The 21,853-nt window shown below is 35.2% G+C and overlaps 2 protein-coding genes across 2 annotated transcripts; both read left to right on the top strand.

Moving 5' to 3' along the window:
- Nucleotides 1–13,691: 13,691 nt before the first annotated feature.
- LOC120134331 lies at nucleotides 13,692–14,327 on the top strand. Its single transcript, XM_039150765.1, has one exon. The coding sequence runs from the start codon at nucleotides 13,786–13,788 to the stop codon at nucleotides 14,176–14,178; it is 393 nt and encodes a 130-aa protein (XP_039006696.1). The 5' UTR covers nucleotides 13,692–13,785; the 3' UTR covers nucleotides 14,179–14,327.
- A 1,764-nt stretch (nucleotides 14,328–16,091) lies between these two features.
- On the top strand, nucleotides 16,092–17,477 carry LOC120134311 (plant UBX domain-containing protein 2-like). The gene is made up of 4 exons (XM_039150752.1): nucleotides 16,092–16,329; nucleotides 16,454–16,476; nucleotides 16,624–16,902; nucleotides 17,170–17,477. The coding sequence occupies exons 1-4, from the start codon at nucleotides 16,092–16,094 to the stop codon at nucleotides 17,407–17,409; spliced, it is 780 nt and encodes a 259-aa protein (XP_039006683.1). The 3' UTR covers nucleotides 17,410–17,477.
- The last annotated feature ends 4,376 nt before the right edge of the window (nucleotides 17,478–21,853 follow it).

The raw sequence follows: 21,853 nt of genomic DNA, 5'->3' as shown, positions 1-21,853 counted from the left end.
CCTGCATTCTTCAGCCCAAACGGCATCACCTTGTAACAGAACGTGCCCCACATGGTGATAAATGTAGTCTTTTCCATATCATCTGGATGCATCTTTATTTGATTGTAACCTGAAAACCCATCCATAAATGAAAATAGAAAATTTCCGGCCGTATTATCCACCAGGGTGTCTATGTGTGGCAAAGGGAAATTATCTTTCGGACTGGCTCGATTAAGATCTCTGTAGTCGACACACATACGAACTTTTCCATCTTTTTTGGTACTGGAACAACATTCGCTACCCATTCCGGATACTTGGCTACTTTTAGGAACCCAGCATCGAATTGCTTCTTTACTTCTTCTTTAATTTTAAGCAGCATTTCAGGTCGCATCCTTCTGAGCTTTTGTTGTACCGGTTTACATTCAGGCTTTATTGGCAATTTATGTACCACTAACTCAGTGTCTAAACCTGGCATGTCCTCATACGACCAAGCAAACACATCTTTGTAGTCTTGGAGCAGCATAATCAGACTTTTTCGTCCCTTAGTAGATATGATGGTGCCAATTTTTATCTCCTTTTTATCTTCCTCTGATCCCAGATTCAAGATCTCAATGGGCTCTTCATGAGGCAGAATTTGTTTATCTTCTCTCTCTACCATTTTTAGTAGTTCAGAAGGTAAGTCACTTCCCTCATCACTATCATAACCTTCAACTTCCCCTTGACATATGGGCAGCTCGAAATCTATCTTCGGGTCAAAGTCATCAGCATTCATACTATTGATACCGGAGGTCCTGAAAGAATAACGAACGAGAGGATATATATACATATACAAATACGGGAGGATCTAACCCATATCAAAATAGAATGAAATAATATATAATAAAGAAATAAATAAAAAAATGCAATAGATGATGTTTGCCATTTCGTGAATTAACAGGAATGCATCATTTATTAAAAACAGATAGATTAACCCCTTACAGAAGATCATATATTGTCTCAAGGTTTAGACAATAGGGAAAGTTTTTGTGCATTACTCTGAAATAGTTTTGTAAACTACAGGTAATTCTTCTGCAGTCCAATTGTTTAGCACAAAGCCTGGTGGTGCAGGGTAAATGTCCATAGCCACTCCATCTTCGATTCCTTCCTCTGATATCACATTTATACCCAAATCCCTCAGGGCATTTTCAATAATAGGCTCTTTAGATGATCGGTCCCCCTGAAACATGTGGCCCCCTGATATGAAGGTGTCACGCAGCGATGGGAAAATCATAGGCTCCCACTTAATATCCTCTCTGGCTAACCTGGCTCTCCTCTTTTCCTGGCTCTTTTGAACATTTTTCAATTTTTCCTTTAAGGTCGGGTGATATCCTAGACCAAAACGATCTAGCTTAAAACTGGGAAAAACTGGACTAATATTCCCCTGTAAGCGACTCCCTAGCCCTCTTCCAACCTTGGCTCCTCTTCCCAGGGTCATTTTCAGTCCCATTTTGGTATAATTTGATAGCCTAGGCTTTGGAATTTTCTTTCTTTCAGCAACAAATGTGGCATTAATAAATTCCAGGGCTCTGAAAGAGCACTCGACTGCATCTTCATCTACTTCAACATATGGAGCGGTAGTAGATATGGAAGCAATGATATCTTCCTCGGCATTAAGGCATACCAATCTCCCCTCAATTACAAATTTGAGTTTCTGATGCAGAGTAGATGGAACGACTCCTGCCTGGTGGATCCAAGGCCTTCCTAACAAGCAGTTATAGGAGGGCATTATATCCATTACAAGGAATTCAACCTCGTATGTTGATGGGCCTATGGTTAAAGGAATATCAATCTTCCCTAGCACCTCCTTCTTTGTTCCGTCGAAAGCTCGAACGATGCTTTGGCAATTTCTCATGTGTGTACTATCGACTGGTAATTTCTTCAAGGTTACTAATGGCATCACATTCAGGGCAGAGCCGTTGTCAATTAGTACTCGCGATAACACATGTCCCTTGCATCGGATGGTAATGTGCAGGGCTTTGGGATTGCCCATCATTCCGGACGGGATCTCGTCATCAGAGAAAGAGATGAAGTTATCCGCCTGAATATTTGCAACCAGTCGGTCTATTTTTTCCACTGGTACATCTTTCGGTACGAAAGTCTGATTCAAGATTTTCAACAAGGCGTTTTGATGTGCCTCGGAGCTTAATAGTAAAGCTAGGATTGAGATACGAGCTGGCAATTTGTGTAATTGTTCAACAATGTTGTATTCACTATGTTTCAAGAATTTTAAAAACTCTACAGCCTCATTCTCGGTTACAGGCTCATTAATTGTCGGCTCATCATTTTTCAATAATATCTCAACCCTTTTTCCTTTATCAACGGTCATCCTTTTCTCAGGTTCACTGGTCTGGTTGGAAGAATAACATCTCCCACTTCTGGTGAAATGACCTACCTCGTCCACCTCTTCCTTAGCAGCCTCTGAACTCTCAACATTCTTTAATTGGCATCCATACCTCCAAGGGACCTGCTTGTTGTCCTTATAAGGAAAAGACGATGGAGGCGTGATCACTATTTTAGGGATTAACCTTTCCATAGTCTGGGCTTTCGGTGTGATGACTAAAGGGCAGTTGGTATTGTAAACTCCCTTAGATGTGTCTTCGGAAGCGCAAATCTCAATCTCTTTCTCTTTCTTAGCTTTATGGTAAAATTCCATATCTTTACTATCCATCAGCCTTTGAACCAAAGCCTTAAACTCATCACAACTTTGAATGACATGATCCTCGCAACGGTGGTAGGGGCAAGCATGCTTATTTTTGTTAGCATTAAAGGTCAACCAGCCTATTTTGACCATTTGCCCCCATACCCAATGCATGGGTGACTTCACTTCTTTGACTTTGGTAATGATTTCGTTCCCTTTTTCTTCAATAACAGCATTAACTCCTGTCCCTGCATGGTTTGGCAGTGGGTTCTGAGCCACATTGGGCTGCTCGCTGTCACCAAAATTGATGACATTTCTTTGTCTTAATCTCTGCACCAACTTTTTAAAGGCCAGACAGTTTTCAATTGAATGCCCCGATGCCCCCGCATGATACTCACATTGAGCATTGATGTCAAACCATTTTGGGTAAGGAGGCTGTATTGGAGAAGTGTGGTAAGGTGACACCACATGTTTGTCATACAGGATCTGGAATAGTTCTTTATAAGTCATGGGGATAGGGTCAAATTGAACCCTTTCCCTTTCCTGTCTTGGTTCTTTCGCCCCTTGCTGGACAGGATTTAGTGCTGACGATACAGTGGCTTGTGGTCGAGATACTGTAATGTTATTAGAATCATATTTCTTCACATTACTGACCTCATTATCCTTCCTTCTTGCTGGAGGCTTTCGGCTAGATTCTCCCCCGTCTAGCTTCCCGCTTTTGATCGCCATCTCAATCATTTCTCCTGCATTAACTATATCAGCAAAATTCTTGGACGAATTTCCAATAAGATGTCCAAAGAAAGGGGCCCTCAGAGTATTTACAAAGAACATATTAGTTTCTTCCTCCTCTAATGGTGGATAAACTTGCACAGCCACATCTCTCCACCTTTGGGCATACTGCCTGAAGCTCTCGTTGGATCTTTTTTCCATACTCTGTAACAGAATTCGGTTTGGCCTCACATCTTTTACATGCTTATATTGCTCTAGAAAAGCCTTAGCCAAATCCTTCCAGGATTTAATATTAGCCCGACTTAGCTGATTGTACCAACGAATTGCTGATCCTGCCAGGCTTTCTTGAAAACAATGAATTAATAACTGATCGTTTCCCACATAGCCTGTCATTTTTCTGCAAAACATGGTAATATGTGCAGAAGGACAACTGGTGCCATCAAATTTCTCGAAATCTGGAACTTTGAACTTCGGCGGCAACACTAAATCAGGGACCAGACTTAGCTCTCTGGCGTCAATTCCATATAGGCTAGCATCTTCTTTCATAGCTCGGAATTCATGCTTCATTTGTTCCCATTCTTTCTTAATCTCCTTATCCTGTTCTTTTTTGTCTTCCTCATCCAGATCAGGGACATCTTCAATTGGTTGCGGGTTTGTAGAAGAGCCAGGTAGGTTTACTTGTATTTTTTTTGGTTGGATGGTTGTGGTTTGTTGTGCGTGGAAATGCGGTGGTGTGAAACCAGGGGGATATAATGGTTCTTCGGCAGTATGACTGATAATTGGAGTCTCTTCTCGGATTATACTATTTCCTTGTAGCAAACTAATCAACTTTGCCATCATGTCGTCTTGAGCCTTCATCATCTGTTCGCGCATATCCTCTTGCGCTTTCTTTAAATTCTCTTGCATTTCAGCTTGAGTTTTTTCAATTTGTGCGATCTTGTCATCCATTTTCTTGGTTGATTGACGAGTACCGTATGGGTGTGAGGTGTATGCCAGAATAACTACAAATGATTGGAAATTGTATTTTATTATTTGGTGAATTTTAATGAATGAATTGTTATAATGTAATCATTAAGATTTTAAAAATTTAGGAAAAAAACATATGAAAATGATAATGCAAATGCAACCCGATATTGATTCCAAAATAACTTAGTTTATATAAAAAGTACTCAACAACACACAACGTCTAAGCACTTAGGCAAAGAGATTATATCGAAATGAATACTAAATATAGAATCTTGCCATATTCCCTAATCTCTCAAGTTCTATCATTAATCCCATGATGCGGCGTTCTTCCTCTGATTCTAGAATCACGAAAACTCTTAAAGCTGCCGCTTCTTCAGATAATTCATAAACTTGGCGAGCTACATCGCGAGCCTGATCCACTGCTCTCTCCATTGCTTCATGTTGCATTTGAATGGTGTCCTGAGCCTGTCGTAGAGCAATTCCAAGCTCAGGATTAGTTAATGGTCGGCTCTCTTCTAGCTGTTGGATTCGCTGATGACATCTATGCACTATGACTTCTAACTCAGTAATCTTAGCTTTTAAGGCCTCGTTTTCTTGCATTGTTACCTCTTGTGCGGATGAGTGGATCAACCCTGCTCTTTCTAGTTCAACTATCTTCTTATTTAACATCTCATTTTCTTTGAAGACTGTTGTAAGGGTTCCGAAAAGTCTCATCGATGCTAAGCAGCTGTGCTTCGAGTTGTTCAATCTGTGTTCGCCTTTGTGCTAATTCTTTGTTAGCCTCATCTCTTTGCTCTCTCAGTTTCCGAGCGTGTTGTAGAGCTCGTTTCTTTTCTTCTTGGCCTCTTCTTGCGCTTCTTTCTACCCTATCGAGTTTTATCTTTAGGGTCTTGGCAGTATGATGTAGATCTTGGGCTCTCATATTCCTCTCTAAGGCCCGAAAATCTTGGTTTAGCGCATCAAAATTCTCCTGGACCTTTTCTTTCTCTTTGGCCAATTGTTTTATCACTCCGTCCTTTTTAATCATTTCAAGTTCCCATATTGTTTTCTCCTCCGAAAAGCTTCTCTGTTCTTTTTCTCTCTCCAAATTCATCAGTCGCATTTCCTCTTTTAACAACTCTGTTTCTGTTGGGAGCCTCCTCAATCGCTCCTCCATAGTCAACTGGTCCTCTAAATTTGGCTTAGGTGTGTTGTTGTTAATTCTCTGCGACCTCCAAACCTCATAGGCCGGCGTGAATACAAGCTCTATCATCTTGAAGCTCATGCATTGAGGCTTCTGCCAAGCCGCGTAGATCTTTGAAATCCGCTCTCGGTAACCCGGAGTAGAGAAAGAAAACTCTGCCTCTTTCAGGCCATGGGTAGCTGGTACGAACTGTCGGGTACCAAACTGTCTGAGTACAATTAGCGGAGTATACCCGATAGCTCCCCATAATCCGTGTAGCATTATAAAACTATCATTACCGCACCTAAAAAGTATGTCCTCTTTGGGTAACCAATAAGCCTTCCATACTATCTCAGTATCTTTCATGTTACGGAGAGCTTCAACCCAGTCTTTCCTCTTGCGATGCTCTGGAATTTGGCATTTATCGAGGAAATCCACTAGAGGCGAAAAATTTGATTGATGTCTCCGAGCCCAGCCTTTCTCGACTATCCAGGAGTGGCTCCACCACCAAACTAGTAATAGTGAGGCACATCCAACGAATTGACCTCCCCCCAATCGTCTACACTGGTTCAGTGACAAAAATGTTTCCGCAAGGATGGCTGGTGCGGGATTCTTTCTAGTGACAGCTTCGACAAAATCGATTAAGGCGATGTCGAAGTGATCCTCGTTCATGGGGAAAATTACCAAACCATATACTGCAAGTGCGAAGTGATCTCTTCTTTTTTTCGACGGAGTTTGCTCGTAAATTAAACTCTTCAGCTGAGCCCAGGAGATCCCCTCATCACGAACGTACTCTTCGACCCACTCCTTGGTCTTTCCCGTCAACGTGATCATCTTGGCTATGAACCCTTTAGGTCGAATTGCCTTGGTGTAAATAGAATGTCTTCTAACATTCGGGATGTTCAGCAAAGCCGTATACTCCTCTAAGGTAGGGGTCATGTCTACTTTACCGAAAGTAAAACACCTGTAAGTTGGATTCCAACATTCGGCAAGGGCTCGAATCACCACTGAATCTATTGGTACTCTTAGCAGCTCTACAATGTCGCCGTATATCCCTCTGAACAATATCTTCTCATTATCATCCCAGGTGGACCAAATTCTTGATAACTCAGCCCAGTGTGCCTGCCTGACTCGAATAATTACCTTTTCTGGAAAAACTGAATCTTCAGTAGTGGCAAGGCTGTCTCCGAACCGTGTCTGTCCGTATTCAGACCAAGTCTGAACACTGATTGCATTCTCAATCCCATCGGAAGACATTGTTGCCTTAAGCTTTTTTATAATAACTAGGTAATCTGGGAATCAATACCGTTTATGAAATGATGTGATATGATAATGATACATGCAATCAAGAAACAAAGCAATAAGTTAGTGATATTAGAATAATTAAAAAAAATCAACGAATAATTAGTAAAAATTTAAAGTATCGAATGCAAAATAATCAAAGAAAATAAAAAATCCTAACATCATGCGATCTAATTCTTCTAAGTTATCTGCATGGCTTTAACGAGGTAGGCTTACTAAATTCTTTATATGAGGTTGGGTTCTAACAAAAGGTTCCTAAGCCATCTTTACAACCTGCTAAGGTTGACCCCGATTCTGGCCCATTACAGACTTGCGAATCGGGTTCAGCTCAGGGGATCACACCACTAAAAGCGTACCTCGGAACTGATATCCGGATAGGCAACTTAGGGTGCTTTCCAGAGATACTTTGTCAGACCCACACAAGAAAGCCCAATGCTCCTCATGAGGTGTGACGTTTCTCTCTACTTAAGTATACTAGGATTGAGCTCAGGTTTAGAGCTATGATATGCAACAATTCTAAATATTTCACAGAAATGTAAGCATTAATCAGAGAGAAAATCTTTTTTTTTGTTTTTTTTTTTTTTTAAATAACATAATGAATCGTAAATTAAACAAGATTGAACTCATAATTTCCAAATAATAAATATAGGGTAATCAACTCGTGGCTCGACTCTCAATTTGTTTAAAAAAAACAAAAGTCCCCAGCGGAGTCGCCAAGCTGTCGTAACCGTTTTTCGCCCGAAGGGAAAAGACCGATATCGACTTGGGGGTTTCTCTTTGAAAATCGTTTCAAAAGGTGAGGAGTCGCCACCAATCATTTAAGGTGAGATTGGAACACCATAAAAACCGGGTGATTTTAATAAAATATTTTTATTTTAATAAAATACCGAGTTTTTGAGGTCTGCAAAATCCAGAAATCAGGTTCGGGAGTCGGTTACGCGTGGGGAAGGATTAGCACCCCCACAAGCGCCCAAAAATTGGTACCTAGTTGATTACCCTATATTTAAAATCGGAAATTTTGAGTTCGATCTTTATTTAATTTAAAAATCATTAAGGATGTAGAGTTTGAAAAGGGTATTCGTTTATTGAGACCGATAGCATTCGCCCCCGAGCGTAAATGCGGGAGATCAGCTATTCTGTCTAATAACCGAACATTGCCTCATTTTTAGAAAACATGATGTGGTTTAAAAAGGATGTTGACTTATTTGGGGAATTACCAGTAGTCACCCCCTGAGCACGATCGCGGAGGATATACTATTAATTCCTAAATAAGTGAACAGTGCCTTAGATTTGTAAAAACAACGCAATCAAATAAAATTTTATTTGTCCTAATTAAACTAAAAGTAAATCAAGGGCTTTTTCTAACTTAAAATGTCAAATTATGAAAATTAAGGAACATAGGGGCTCAAATCTAAAATGTAAGTTCTAGTATTAATACTTAATGTTATATATTAAAATAGATTAAATATTCACGTATTAGAAAGTTTCTTTCTATAATTATAAAATGATCGAATATTACTCTTAGTCAATTTATTTCAATTCAAGTCAAGTAATGCTCATGAGGATATCATGTAAAATTAATTAAAAGATGCCCTACACCTAATTTATATATCAAAATGAATGCAACTATATGTAATTTATAAACAATCAAAAACTAATAATAACTAAATATTGCTAAATATGTATACACATTCTAATAATAACATACAAAGGAACTAAACATTAAATATACATGCATAGATAGAATATAATATATACATAAGGAACATATAATACATATATATTATAAATGGCGTGGGTTCAAATCCCACTTTCACTACCATAATTAATGTGTGCATATATATATATATACCATATGCTAAATAAAATAATATATATCCTTATAAATGATCAAAGCAATTACATGGTCAAAGTAATTAAATATTCAAGATGCTACTCCAACACATAATCCTCCAAATTAAGGCGAAAACAATGAGAACGTTAAATTAGCACTAATAGATGAAAGCTAGAAATAATAAATTAATTTACATACAAACCAAACGAATTTTAAGAGTAAATTAATCAATTATTGAATAATAAAATGCATGAATCTAAAAGGACACATACACAAAGTCGGTAAATTATAGTAACAGTCCCTAAATGGACTAAAATGCAAAATACACAAAAAAAAAACATAAAATAAAAATAAGACTAAACACAAATTATCAAACCATCATATCTAAATTAAAACAAAAATAAAATATGCAAGTGACTAAAATAAGCATGTTTAATATCTAAGACTAAAACCATAAATAAAAAAATCATAAAACACTAATGAGTGGCCTCCCACGTGGGTTGATTAACCCACCAATTTTAACACTAAAATACTAAACAATTATTGTCATATTACTATACCCCATACCTAGATGAAATGTCTCCCACGTGGGTTTGATTAACCCACTAATTTTTACACTAAATACTAAACAAATATTGTCATATTACTATACCCAATTAAAACCTCTTTTAATTTTTATTGTTCTTGGTTCCCTTCTCTGTTGCTCTCAACCCGAACGGCGATTGTACACCAAAATCCACAACTTGTTCATCGCTCGGTTGGCCTCTACGTTGTGGTGACCACACTCCTCTCCGACTACCCCATGGTAATATTTACTTCCTCCTTTTACTTCTTCTTTATATTCTATTTTGTTACAAAACTTATGCTAAAAAATAAATATGATTTATTACCTTAAAAATGCTTTGCTTTATGCTGTCGGGTTGTTGATAAAGATGGGAATGATAAGTTACTTGTATTGCTTATGCGAAAAATCAAAGGAAGAAAGTTGGTATTTTATTGATTTCGAATCAAAATCCCAGGAGACCCTTTTGTGCTAATGACCCCCCTTACAAATTGTTTTCGAAAGATCCCCTCTTTCTATTGAAGAACTGAACCTTACAATCTGTTTTCCCTCTGTTTTGCTTGCCTCTGGTGGTTCGAATGGCCCTCCTTTTCCTGTGTTTTCTACGCTGGATATATAATTGCACGCATGTGGGAGCAGGTTGGATCCAGGATTTTTCCAGATTTTTGGTATTATTCTAATATTTAGTGGAGTTAATTTGGTCTGATTTTTTTTTATGTTTTTGGGTGGTATTTGCCGTAAGGAATGACGATGGTTACTTTGGTGATCAGCAATGTGCTCAGCGGCGTGCTTGGCAGTGGCCTCGGGTATGGATCTAGCACCGGGTCGGGTTACTGGGCCAGTTCGGGTCTTCTTGTATTGCTGTTGGGTCAGGTCTGATCCAGCTTACTATGGGTCGGTTCTTGGAGTCTCGGGGCTGGAACTTGGGTTGAAACCTTGTAGTGGACTGTTGTGTTTTATTTTGTAATTTGGGCTGCACATTAAGCCTGCCAAATATGTAAAATAATATTAATAATAATAATAATACATATAATAATAATAAGAACGAGATGAAAAATCGGGTGTCGACAAAATGAAAAAGCATTTTAGATAGGGAGTTGTTGTTTATAGACTTGTTATCTGTGATCATCTTGTTAGATCAAAATGTCTTCCTTTTTAAGTGGTTTAGCATAGTGGATGTATAATCAAAATTGATGGTCTTTAATTATTCTATTTGTATATGAGTAGCTGAATTGATTTAGGTGCTTGTTTGTTAGGGTTATTGTATTTGAAACTAATTTTAATCGGGTTCCTGCAATGTTATTATTTGCATTGCCAATCTATGTAATTCTTAATTGAATTTCTAACCTATATTAATGTTGTTGCTTTCTAAAGCCTTTTTTTAATTATTTTTAATTTGAGGACCATCTTTAAATAAAATGGTGTTGTGGTTTTCTTGGATAAGTAGTCTTTGTTTGTGAGTTATGTTTTACTGTCGTAGTGTGCTTGCTTCCTGTGGAAGGGGTAATAGATTTGTATTGATTGATTTTTTGGTATGTAAACATTTGAGGGGAACTTTAATAAATTTTATCAATTAGTATCTTCATTTAATATGTATTTATATTGAAGAATGATTAGTATGCTTGATTAAGTTGCATCGCGTAGTTGCACAGAAACTTAATCCCATATCTCGGGTTGCTTATTCATTAAGATAAACTGCAATTAGTGTAGGAGGAGGGATTTTCATTTTTTTTACTCGCCAATATATCCATGTAATATCATACAATGCAATTGTTAGTCTGCAATGATGCAAGCTCTAGTGGATAGACTTGTTCCTTTGCTTCTTCAGTAACTAGTGGAAGACTACAAGAAGTCGGTTCAACTTCAAAAGTAGCTGATAAATTAGATTATTTGTTCATTTTGGCAGGTAAACCTTCCCCCTTGCACCCATTAATTTATTTCCTTAGTGTTCTTCTCAGTTTAGTCCCATGATAATAAACGTGATGTACTGAAATATGTTAGTCTGTTATTTCTAGTAATAGCATTCACTTATCTTAATAAAGGTATTATTTTTATTAGATGTCGTATCCTTATTGATTATTAATACAGACGAAGGCAGGTAAGGGATAGAACATAGTTAGACCCAACGAGAAGTTTTTTCATACGGGCTTGGGTTTATGTATACCAACTCAATCAAATCTTTGAACTTCGTACTTGTTTATATGAGTTGTATTGTGATAGGAATGTTGTTTTTAGGAGAGTTTGGTCTCGCTACTGGTAGTTTGTAGCCTTTCATGATTTGTATTCAATTCCTTGAATGAGTCAATTTGTTGTTGTGGATCAGAATTTTTGAGTCTATGAAGATGCTGAAAATTTGCATGTAGATAGGGCAGCAACACCAATGATTCAGACATTCTGTAGATGAGGACGGAGGTACAATAATATTTACTCTGGTAGCCTTCATTAACTAATATTATTAGCAGAAAAATTATCCATCATTCAAGAGCCAACATAGTATGAATGTATTATGTATACATAATCTTGTTTGTAGTGTAACTTTTGTACATGAACTTGCAGATATCTAACAGACAATCAATCCATTATATGTTGGCTTTGTAGTTATCAAATAATTGTACAGACTCACATTATGCAGTTTCATGCTGTAATGTTAACTTATGATGTGCTTCTCCCAATTCTCTTAACTTTTCTATAATATTTTGTTCAATGTGTTACATTTTCACCCCGTATGTTTAACCTTCATATTTTATAATATGTATTTTGTAAAATACTTTTCGAAATCTTTGTATAGTGTATACACAAATTCGTTCCATTATGCATGCATGACCTAGCATGTAAATAACATTCCAATTTGTATAATATTTATTGCATTCACTTCAAATAAATTTAAAGGCACCAATGAAAGGGAAATTTGGAAACTATTTTGTGTGGAAAATATTACCCAACGAAATCATCGTCATAGTCGATTCAATATCATAGTGAAAGTTAAAAATCCCTAAATTGAACATGATGTATTTTTATATAAATTATGTTGAAGTGAAAATTTAATATATTTTTTAAATAAATTATGTAAAATTTAATATTAATTAAAATTAAAATAATACATTATATATTTAAATAATAAAATAATATATTATCGATGAATTTTTTATATAAATAATTTTTATTTAAATATATTATTGATGAATTTTTATATAAATAATTTTTATTTAAATAATTAGAATTTCACTTGTTAAAAATATAGAACAATGTCAATTTAGTAAAATATACATTCCTAAAGTAATAGTGACAATGATTAACAGGTCTCTAGAATCTCTTTTTTTAATTCATTATATTTTGGGTAGGAAGGAGATTACATATAAATAATATTTGAATCGGTTAACTAAAGTAGGTGTTGAACCTAAACAAAGGGGGTGAGTTGGAACTCGTTGTGTTTGTGAAAATGCCGCAAAGAATCTCCTTTGCGTTAGTTATATGTAATGTAAACGTGGCACCTATGACAACTCAGCTGAGAAGGTTCTAGTAGATGTCAAATTCTTATGTAATTATTAATGAAAAGGAAAGAAATAGGGATGCTGACCACCGACGTGAAGAAAAGAAAGTGCATGCGTAGATACGTGGCTGGTTAGACTTTCTGATAAGCCAATTCAGTCCTCACAAGTTTTGAGTACTCATTTACTACAACTTTGACCTTAATTTGCTTCTACTGCCTTTTCTTCTTCTTATGAAATTGTCTTTGAATCATCCCCCCGACAATATAATGGATTGGATGTGGAAAAAATCTCAGCCCAACTCTGGGGGGGTCCAATCATCAGTCCATTCCCACTTTCAGTTACTCGGACTTGATTAAACAGAGGAACGTTATAGTGATTATTTTTTTAATAGTTATAGTAATGATATATATAGTTAAGGGTTAAATTTGTAAAAATTTTAAGATGAATACATATTATCAATCAAAAATATATAAAAAAATATAAAACTTTGAAAATTTTAAGGGCGATCGCCTCAGCCGCCCTGTTTGAGTTCATCCATGTATATATATGATCATTATAGTAATTAGATTAGATTAGAAATTTCTACTCTAAATTCAATCTTTATTCTCCTATATAAAATTTATCTCAACATTTTCGAATTTAAATTAAAAAGAAAACTCTATAAAATCAAACTAAATTCTTCAAGGTCGAATAATTTACCATATATACCTCTAACTACAATATATATATAACGTGATATAAGAGGATTCAACAAAAAAATTAAATTTTAAAGATTAATTTAAAACATAGGGGTTAGATAGAAAAAGTTTGATAATTAATCCACAAAAGTAATGTTGGGATAAAACCGGGCCAAAATCCAAATGGATAAAAGCCCAATCCTCCTTAACCGGCCATGTGTACCATCAATACCATGTGTGCCTCGTTACCTTCGAAGAAAAAGTAAATAAAACAAATAAATCGGTTCTTAATTTTCTTTCATCTTCCTCGCTAAGAAAAGCACATTGAAAGCTCCCACCCCCAGCGCAGGAAAATCAATACCTAAATCAGATCCAACAATTTTTTTTTTCCAATTTTCCCGCGAAAATGGCTCTAGAATGGGTAGTGCTAGGCTACGCCGCCGGCGCCGAAGCCATCATGTTGCTGCTCCTCACAGTTCCAGGACTCGACGGACTCCGCAAGGGCTTAATTGCCGTCACACGTAACCTCCTGAAGCCATTCATGTCGGTTGTTCCTTTCTGCCTCTTCCTCCTCATGGATATTTACTGGAAATACGAGACGCGACCTAGCTGTGACGACGAGTCATGTACCCCTTCCGAATATCTCCGTCACCAGAAATCCATCATGAAGAGCCAACGCAACGCGCTTCTCATCGCCGCCGCTCTTATTTTTTACTGGCTCCTTTACTCTGTCACTAGCCTTGTAGTTAAGATCGAGCAGTTGAACCAGCGACTCGAGAGGCTTAAGAATCGCGATTGAGATAGTGATGCGAATGTTTCTGTTGTATTCGGACTACTTTCTTTTTCTTTTCCTTGTTTTAATGTTCTTTTGTTTGAATTTCCTCACTGATATGCTTGGATGATTTGGAATGTTTATCTTACGAGAAATTATATGATGTTATTATTGCATCTCTGTTTTTTAATTTATGATTTGATTAAGAAAGAAAGTAAAGGCTTGGTTCAAGTTTCTGCTATTGCTTCAATATTTAAAACTGCTTCTGGAGTTGAAATTTAGGCCTGCAATATCAATTAGAACAAGTTGATTATCATTTGGGATTTAGTATTGTTTAGCTTTTTATTCTAGATGTTCTTCAGGTAGGACAATTGCCTTACCTGTGGTTATTCATTTTTGAATGAAGATGGTGCCTTTCAGCTTTCACCGAGTTAGATGTAAGTCTTTACGGTAAGCTCATTGTCTTCAGACTTTAGTCTATGGGTGAACTTTTCTGCTTGCCTGAGTTCTGAGCTACTTTGCTAATTGCTACATCACCTTACACCTTATGATCGTCCAGTCATGAATCATGATGACTTTTGAAGCTACTGGTTCTTGTTGAACTTGGTACTTTGAGGAAGGAAGAAAAATCCCTTCCGGATGCTTGCATTATTCTGGTAAACTATAGTTAATCGCTTTATATATGTGGATGATATTTGCTTTACCTCCCATCAGAGAAAATGTTTGAATCCCAAACCACGAAATGACTCGTCGATGAAGGAACGAAAATGATGTTTCTAGTTAGCCCATCTGCTGGAAAACAAGGGCAAAAACAATCTTTATTCGGTCACTAGTGCTACTAGTTCGTTAAAGGGTGGATGTCGAAAGAACTTCAATCGGTCCCACAAGATGCGCTAGAGACCCTGTATAATGCTGCAAAGTTCGGCATGAATTTCTCGGGTACAATGACTTCTTTGTCTATGGCTAATGGGTAACCATAAAAGAGCTAGGCAAACTCTAGTTTGATTAGATGCTTAGTTGATATGAATTTGTTTCCTCACTGTAAATTTTACTCAGATGGGTAGTGTTATACGTTTATATATTCAAAAACTTTTAAGATTTTTATTCTTTTAAATATGATTCGATCATTCTACATAAATTTATGGCTAAGAGGACGGAGTCAAGATTAGACAATAGGCAGGATTACGTCGTTTAACTTCAAAGTTAACACGGACCTATTAATCATTTAATTTAAAATTTCGGAATAGTAAAGTTTAGTTCGAGAAGTATGCAATTAACTTCAATATACTAGCAGAAGCTAGTTCATGGGATTAGAAACTCAATTAACTTCAAGATTTGAAGTCTAAACCGAATTCGATTAGACAACTTTTCAATTTTAAGCTGTGTTTTATTTTTATTTTTATGTACTATGTACATAACTAATATTTAATATAAATTAAAATATTTTTCTGTACTTACAACAAGATTTAATAAAAAAAAAAGGACTGGACCAATCACCAAATGAGGCAGGAAAATAAGTAGGGCCCTTGTATAAGTACGTGGTGGAATGATATTGGTTAAGAACAGCAAAATGGAGGCTGTTGAACAGCGTGTTTGTCGTTGGAATATTTTTAACAATTCCAAACTTGCAACTGCTAATGACATCTCTCGATTCTCAACGGTTAAGAATTTTAAGATCGATTATCGACAAGAAAACCAATGTGTTCTCCGAACTCTATTCTGATCTTCCGAGGTAAAGGTAAAACCCCATTGCTACAAACACTATTATTTATTTATCTATTTATTTTAACTGCTTTAATTTTATATTTTCTAATCTCCCCAATTGATTTAATTTGCTACCTTTTTTTGTAATCTCCGTTTCGTGATCTATATTATTAGTTAATTTCAGTATCATCACTGTTATTGATATTGTTTTCATTATCATTAAGTTTTTGGAGACGATGCCTATGAAAGAGAAATGGGGTGGATTCGTGAAGAAAGTCAACAACCAATTTTCATCATCTGGTAATTTCAAAGGCCAAGGTCGAGTCTTGAGTTCTTCTTCATCTGGACCTGTTAACCAGATCCCTACCTGTCCCTCCCAAGCTCAGACCGCTTCACCAAAGCCTATTCCTCCACAATCATCATCGTCGTCATCTTACTCTTCGAACTCCAATCCTTTGCCTTCAAAACCGACAAGTTCCGATTTGTCATACAAGCAATGAATTGTATGCTGTCCCATGTGTATGAACTCACCTTGTGACGTTTCTAGAGTATCAGCATTCGTTTGTGATAATCGATAATGATGCTTTGTAAATTGTAGGAAACTTGATCATATTGCTTTCGGTTCGATTGTTTTGTTTCTCTGTTTTTGTTTTCTGTAAACTTGCTTGTCATTTCAATTGTTCATCCTAGTTCATCTTGTTGCATGTTGATGTTCATTAAGTATGCACGAGTTTGACACTATTTCATTTGTAAAATATGTGATTATAGATCAGGGTCTTCTTCTCTGTACCTGAGAGTGTAGCAGCGAAAATTGAACTACCGGATTCTTTCTATAACCTATCAGCTGACGAGTTGAAAAGAGAAGCAGAATTGAGAAAGAAAAAGATTGCAGAATCCCAATTACTACTCCCTAAATCTTACAAGCAAAAGCAGGAAAAAGCAACTCGGAGGAAGTACAGAAGAACAATGATTCGCATCCAGTTTCCCGACAGAGTCGTTCTTCAAGCCGTTTTCTCTCCTTGGGAACCAACTAGCAATCTCTACAAAGTTAGTCCTGTTTTCTAATTGTATGCATTACTTCCTATCACTTTCTTCATTTCAGTTATCTAAAAATGAAAGTTGAGACCATTTTAAAACATAAAACTAGCTTGTTGTTTCCGGACATTAGCAGTACCGGTTTCGTTTATGTCCTGTATTGCATCCGTATGTTCGTTTTGCATCGAGCTAAAATCGTTTAACCTTTGGAGGCCTGCATGCTTAGTTTGTTCTTCCTGCTAGAATATGTGAAGTGATTATGTTCTTCATCATCTCCAGTTTGTCAGCTCATCACTGAAAGAACCAGCCTTGGAGTTCGAGTTGTTAGATCCAATTCTGGTCAAACGGCGAGTTATACCATCTTTTCCAGCAGCCGGACAGAAACCTCGAACACTAGACGACGAGGATTTGGTCCCATCAGCACTTATCAAGTTCAAGCCTATCGAAACCGATTCCATCGTCTTCACAGGGCTTTCGAATGAACTGTTGGAAATGAGTGAACCCCTTGTGAGCAATTGAAACATATGACTCAAACCATTAACCTTTTGATCCGTATTTCTGCATTGATTGAGGAAAAAACATAGCATTGTTTCAAATTCTTTCACTGTCTCTCTAACTTTACTGACAACCGTTAGAGTTTTCACAAAATCAATAATATCTTAGATGTTTGAACACACAAATCCATAAAAAAATCTAAAAAGTTCGTGTTTGATAGATAAACTTAAGTTGTAAAATATTTAAATATTTCTTATGTTTGATAGATAAATTCATGTTCTAAGATATTTCTTAAGAGATATCGTATGATTAAGAAATGTCTTGAAATATTAGCTTAATTTTCATCAAGGGTAAACTCTTTAATTTTTGTGGTCCTTTCAATTATTCTTTGCTTTTAGTGACCTGTTAGAGGCCGAGAAATAAAATTTTAAACTGGTTATAATTATTTGTAAATATTATTGTATCTCCTCTGCTAATTAGGGTTTTAGGAGTAACGAAACCTTCAAAAGAATTTTTTTCCATTGTACAAAGTTCAGAATTTTACATTCTCTGATCAGATGTCCTCGTTTGACATGATAATTGATAATTTCTGATTCTGTGATTGCTTGGAATTAAATATGTTAACTAACAGCCATATTTATTTACTCAATTGGCCTATGAACAGTTATTATGATTTTAGACTTAACACCACTAAGAGTTGGTATATAAACTCTCATGTAAATTTAGAGAAGCAAAATTCCTTTTTTTTTCTCCTCAGTTTTATATTTTTCATCGTTTTAAATTCGACATTCTTCATAGAACTATTGACTACGACTTTTCATCCAAATCAAAAGAAATAAACTATCTACGACTTTGTAACCCAATTTTTTTCATCGACAAGTATAACTTTGACACCTATTCAGAATAATCCCATCTGTCAAACAAACCAAGGTGGCTGTAGTGCAACAAAACCAAAACAAATATTATGGAAATATGGGGTTATGTGGGAGCATATCACATGGGAAATATTATCCAACAGGATCCGAGGGACCCTATCAGAAAAGACACGTCTAAAATTGGTTAGCTAACTTAAACTAGCACGTGCATCAAAGGGTAAAGAAACTAATATGTGACTGGTCTAGTCCATTTATAGTAAGCCCCCAAAAGTCCTAAAAGATTTTGACACATTATGAGCAATGACGATACCAAATATTTTCTGACCATATTATCATATCATAGGCTGGTGTATGGTCATCTAATCACATGGCCATCGAGAACCGTTTTCAAATATCGGGGGTCTATAAACAACAATTTCCACTTTTGCTTTCTCTGAACAAGCCAACTGATGGAACGTAAAGAAGAAGAAAAAAAGACTGATGCAGGGTTGGGGAACATGTTCTTTTTGGCTTGTCTCGTTCAATGGGTATATTATTGACCATTTATCGCTACATTATTTGCTTGATTTATACTTTAATAAGTTTATCAATGTAGGTTGATTGATGATTTGCATTGTCACCTAAATCCGGTGGATCACGAAAGAGAGAATAAATAATGTTAGAACAAAAGTTATAACCTCTTCTGAGATTTCATACTCTTCGTTTCAAAGTTCACATAATGATAAAATTAACGTTTGTGTAAATGATTATTTTATCTTATATATTTTTTTAAAAAATGTTTTAGCTTTTAATGTTTTAAATTTAGTTAAAATAGATCTGGTTGGATAAAAACTGTTAGTTAACCAATGTTCAACACATATTATTAATGTGATATGTATTATAACATTACTTTAAGTGAAGTAACATATACCACATACAACTTTAGATGATATAACATATATCATGTCATCAATTTAGATTACGTGACGCAAGTCATGTCATCATGACATCATGTTGAGTGACGTAACATGTATTACATCATCTAACATGATGACATAATGTCGTTATTTTAAGTAACGTGACACATGTCACATCATCACTTTAGTGACATGATCTATGTCTTGTAATTAATTAAAAATATATAAAAATGTCACATCAGTAATATGTGTTGATAGTTAGTCAACGAATAATTTTCATCTAATAAACGATATTTTGATTAAAAATAAAATGTTAGAGACTAAAATGCTAAAAAAAGAAAATAGGTAAAGTGATCATTTGTGCATATATTAGGAACTAATTCTATCATTTTGTATTTTTAAAATTTTAATTTATATATGTTTTTATTTAAAACTTAAAATATTATTATAAAAAGTAAAATTATCTGATGCACAAATTGTGTGAAGTTGAATTTATATAAACACGTAGTTTAAAATTTACGGGTCTTATTGGGAGTTTAATATTTGGAGGTAAGAATTTAAGTTTAGACTTTAGTGTTTAAAATTTAAAGTTTGGGGTGTAAGAATTTTAGTTTTAAATTTGAGGACTTAAGATTACAATAGATAACTTATATAATATAAATTTTGTTTATAATATACATCAAATAATAATCTTTATAAAATTCGTTAAAATTATTATATTAAACTTGAGTATATTACAATGATATTTTATTGGGTTACATGAATGTCAAGTTGATATATAGTATTTTTTATTTCGGAATACTACATCAATAATCTAACATAAACATTTAGTGTTTTTTTACTAAATCAATAATAATAATAATAAATATTTCTTATTCAAACGTATAGTAATTTTGATGATGCCAAATGGAATGCAAAATATTAGTATATAATCTAGTAAAGAAAATTATTTACGTTAATCAAATGAGCACGTCATTTTCATTAACTTATTTAAAGCAGTTTACTTCTTATAATCAGCATAAAAAGTTTAAGATATACTATATATAGTCACTCAACTATTAATGTGATTTTGTTTTGGTCACTCAACTATTTATTTTTTAAAATCATTGGTAAAGTTATATTTTTGTTCAATTATGATCATCTGCCATTAAAAAATATTATTGACGTGGTAAAAAAAATTTTTAATGATGGTGTGGCATTACCTTATGATAACACGTCAATATCATTATTAATTTTTTAATGACGGATGACCAAAATGGAACCAAAACATAATATTATGAACGAGTTTGAAAAAAATAATAATTTGGTGATTAAAACGGAATTGCAAAAAAAATAGATAACTAAATATATAATCTATCCAAAAATCTAATTATATAATCTAGGAAAGGGGGCTAAGTTCCACAATCATAAACCACCATATATTATTATTATTATAATAATAATAGGAGTCCAAAAAACAAAATGCTTATATAATTATTATTCAGTTCAAATTTATATAATTAAAAATCTACTTTAAATAAGATTGGCCCCAACTTAATTAAAAATTGCAAGCCAAGGTTTTTAAATTAATCAAATTAAAATTCTTGTTGAAATTTAATTAAATAGTAACAAGGTAATAGTAGTTGCAGGTTGTGTTTATTTTTTTTAAATAGCTGATGTTTTAAAAATTCATTAATAATTATATTTGTCGATATATTAAATATAAACCCGTTAAATATAGGCGATTTTCCCGATATATCACCGTTAAACAATATATTTCTCGATTAATCACCGTTCAGACTATATTTTTCGATCTAACACCCTTTGCAAAAAGGTGCGATCCCTACAACGCGTTTTACGTTGATTTAGTGTCACGTGGGGTAAGACGCCCCCTGAAGCGCGTCTTATGCTGACATGGTATACATGTGTGTACAGGGGGTATAGTGCGGTGCAGGGGTCGCGCCTTACCCCAGAATCTGCCACGTGTCAGTAAGGCGTGCCCCCTGCGGCGCGCCTTGGGTATAATTACCCACCTACCCCGACGTTTCACCCCCTATCCCTCCCTATAAATATCACATCCTCAATCACTTTCATCACACCAAATTCTCTCAACTTCTCTCAAATACTCTTATAATCTCTGTCTAAGGTATATTTTATTATATTTTTAATATTTTGTATTTAATTTATTTAATATTTTATTTAATTAATTTTTTTGCTGATATAAAATGGAACACGATCTACTTAGCTTGGATGGAAATCATATATCTCGACACTTTGCTGATACGGTAACATTTTAACGTTTTAATTTTATTTAAATTATTAGTAATTATTTGTTGATTTATTTAATGCATGATTATTAGATTAAGAATTAATTTTTGTAATTATTTAATTTTAGGAGAATGACCGTGTATTAGATCTATTCATTAGGAATCTTAAGTTAGTGATACCTAGCTGTGTCTTGCCATATTTAGTAGAGGCTGTATTCGGTTACATAGGTAGATATTAGGGTCACTGTAAGATAGAACCAGACCTTATTTCTACCTTAGTAGAGCGGTGGAGGCCGGAGACCCACACATTCCATATTCCGTGCGGAGAGTGCACGATTACACTTGAGGATGTTGCTATACACCTGGGGCTTTCGGTGGATGGAGATGTGATATCGGGGATCACACAGGGTTCTTGGACTATTTTATGTCGGGATAATCTAGGACGTGTCCC

Source organism: Hibiscus syriacus, unplaced genomic scaffold (assembly GCF_006381635.1).
Source record: "Hibiscus syriacus cultivar Baekdansim isolate YM2019G1 unplaced genomic scaffold, ASM638163v2 tig00110597_pilon, whole genome shotgun sequence".
NCBI lineage: Eukaryota > Viridiplantae > Streptophyta > Magnoliopsida > Malvales > Malvaceae > Hibiscus > Hibiscus syriacus.
Note: the sequence above shows the minus strand (reverse complement) of the source record. Positions and strands in the feature narration are given on the sequence as shown.

What these genes read in the sequence shown, in the direction of transcription:
- LOC120134331 (XM_039150765.1), top strand. Translation starts at nt 13,786, where the DNA reads ATGGCTCTAGAATGGGTAGTGCTAGGCTACGCCGCCGGCGCCGAAGCC.
- LOC120134311 (XM_039150752.1), top strand. Translation starts at nt 16,092, where the DNA reads ATGCCTATGAAAGAGAAATGGGGTGGATTCGTGAAGAAAGTCAACAAC. An exon ending in TTTGCCTTCAAAACCGACAA is followed by an intron (nt 16,330 to 16,453) that starts GTTCCGATTTGT and finishes TGTAAATTGTAG; the next exon opens with GAAACTTGATCATATTGCTT. An exon ending in ACTTGATCATATTGCTTTCG is followed by an intron (nt 16,477 to 16,623) that starts GTTCGATTGTTT and finishes ATGTGATTATAG; the next exon opens with ATCAGGGTCTTCTTCTCTGT.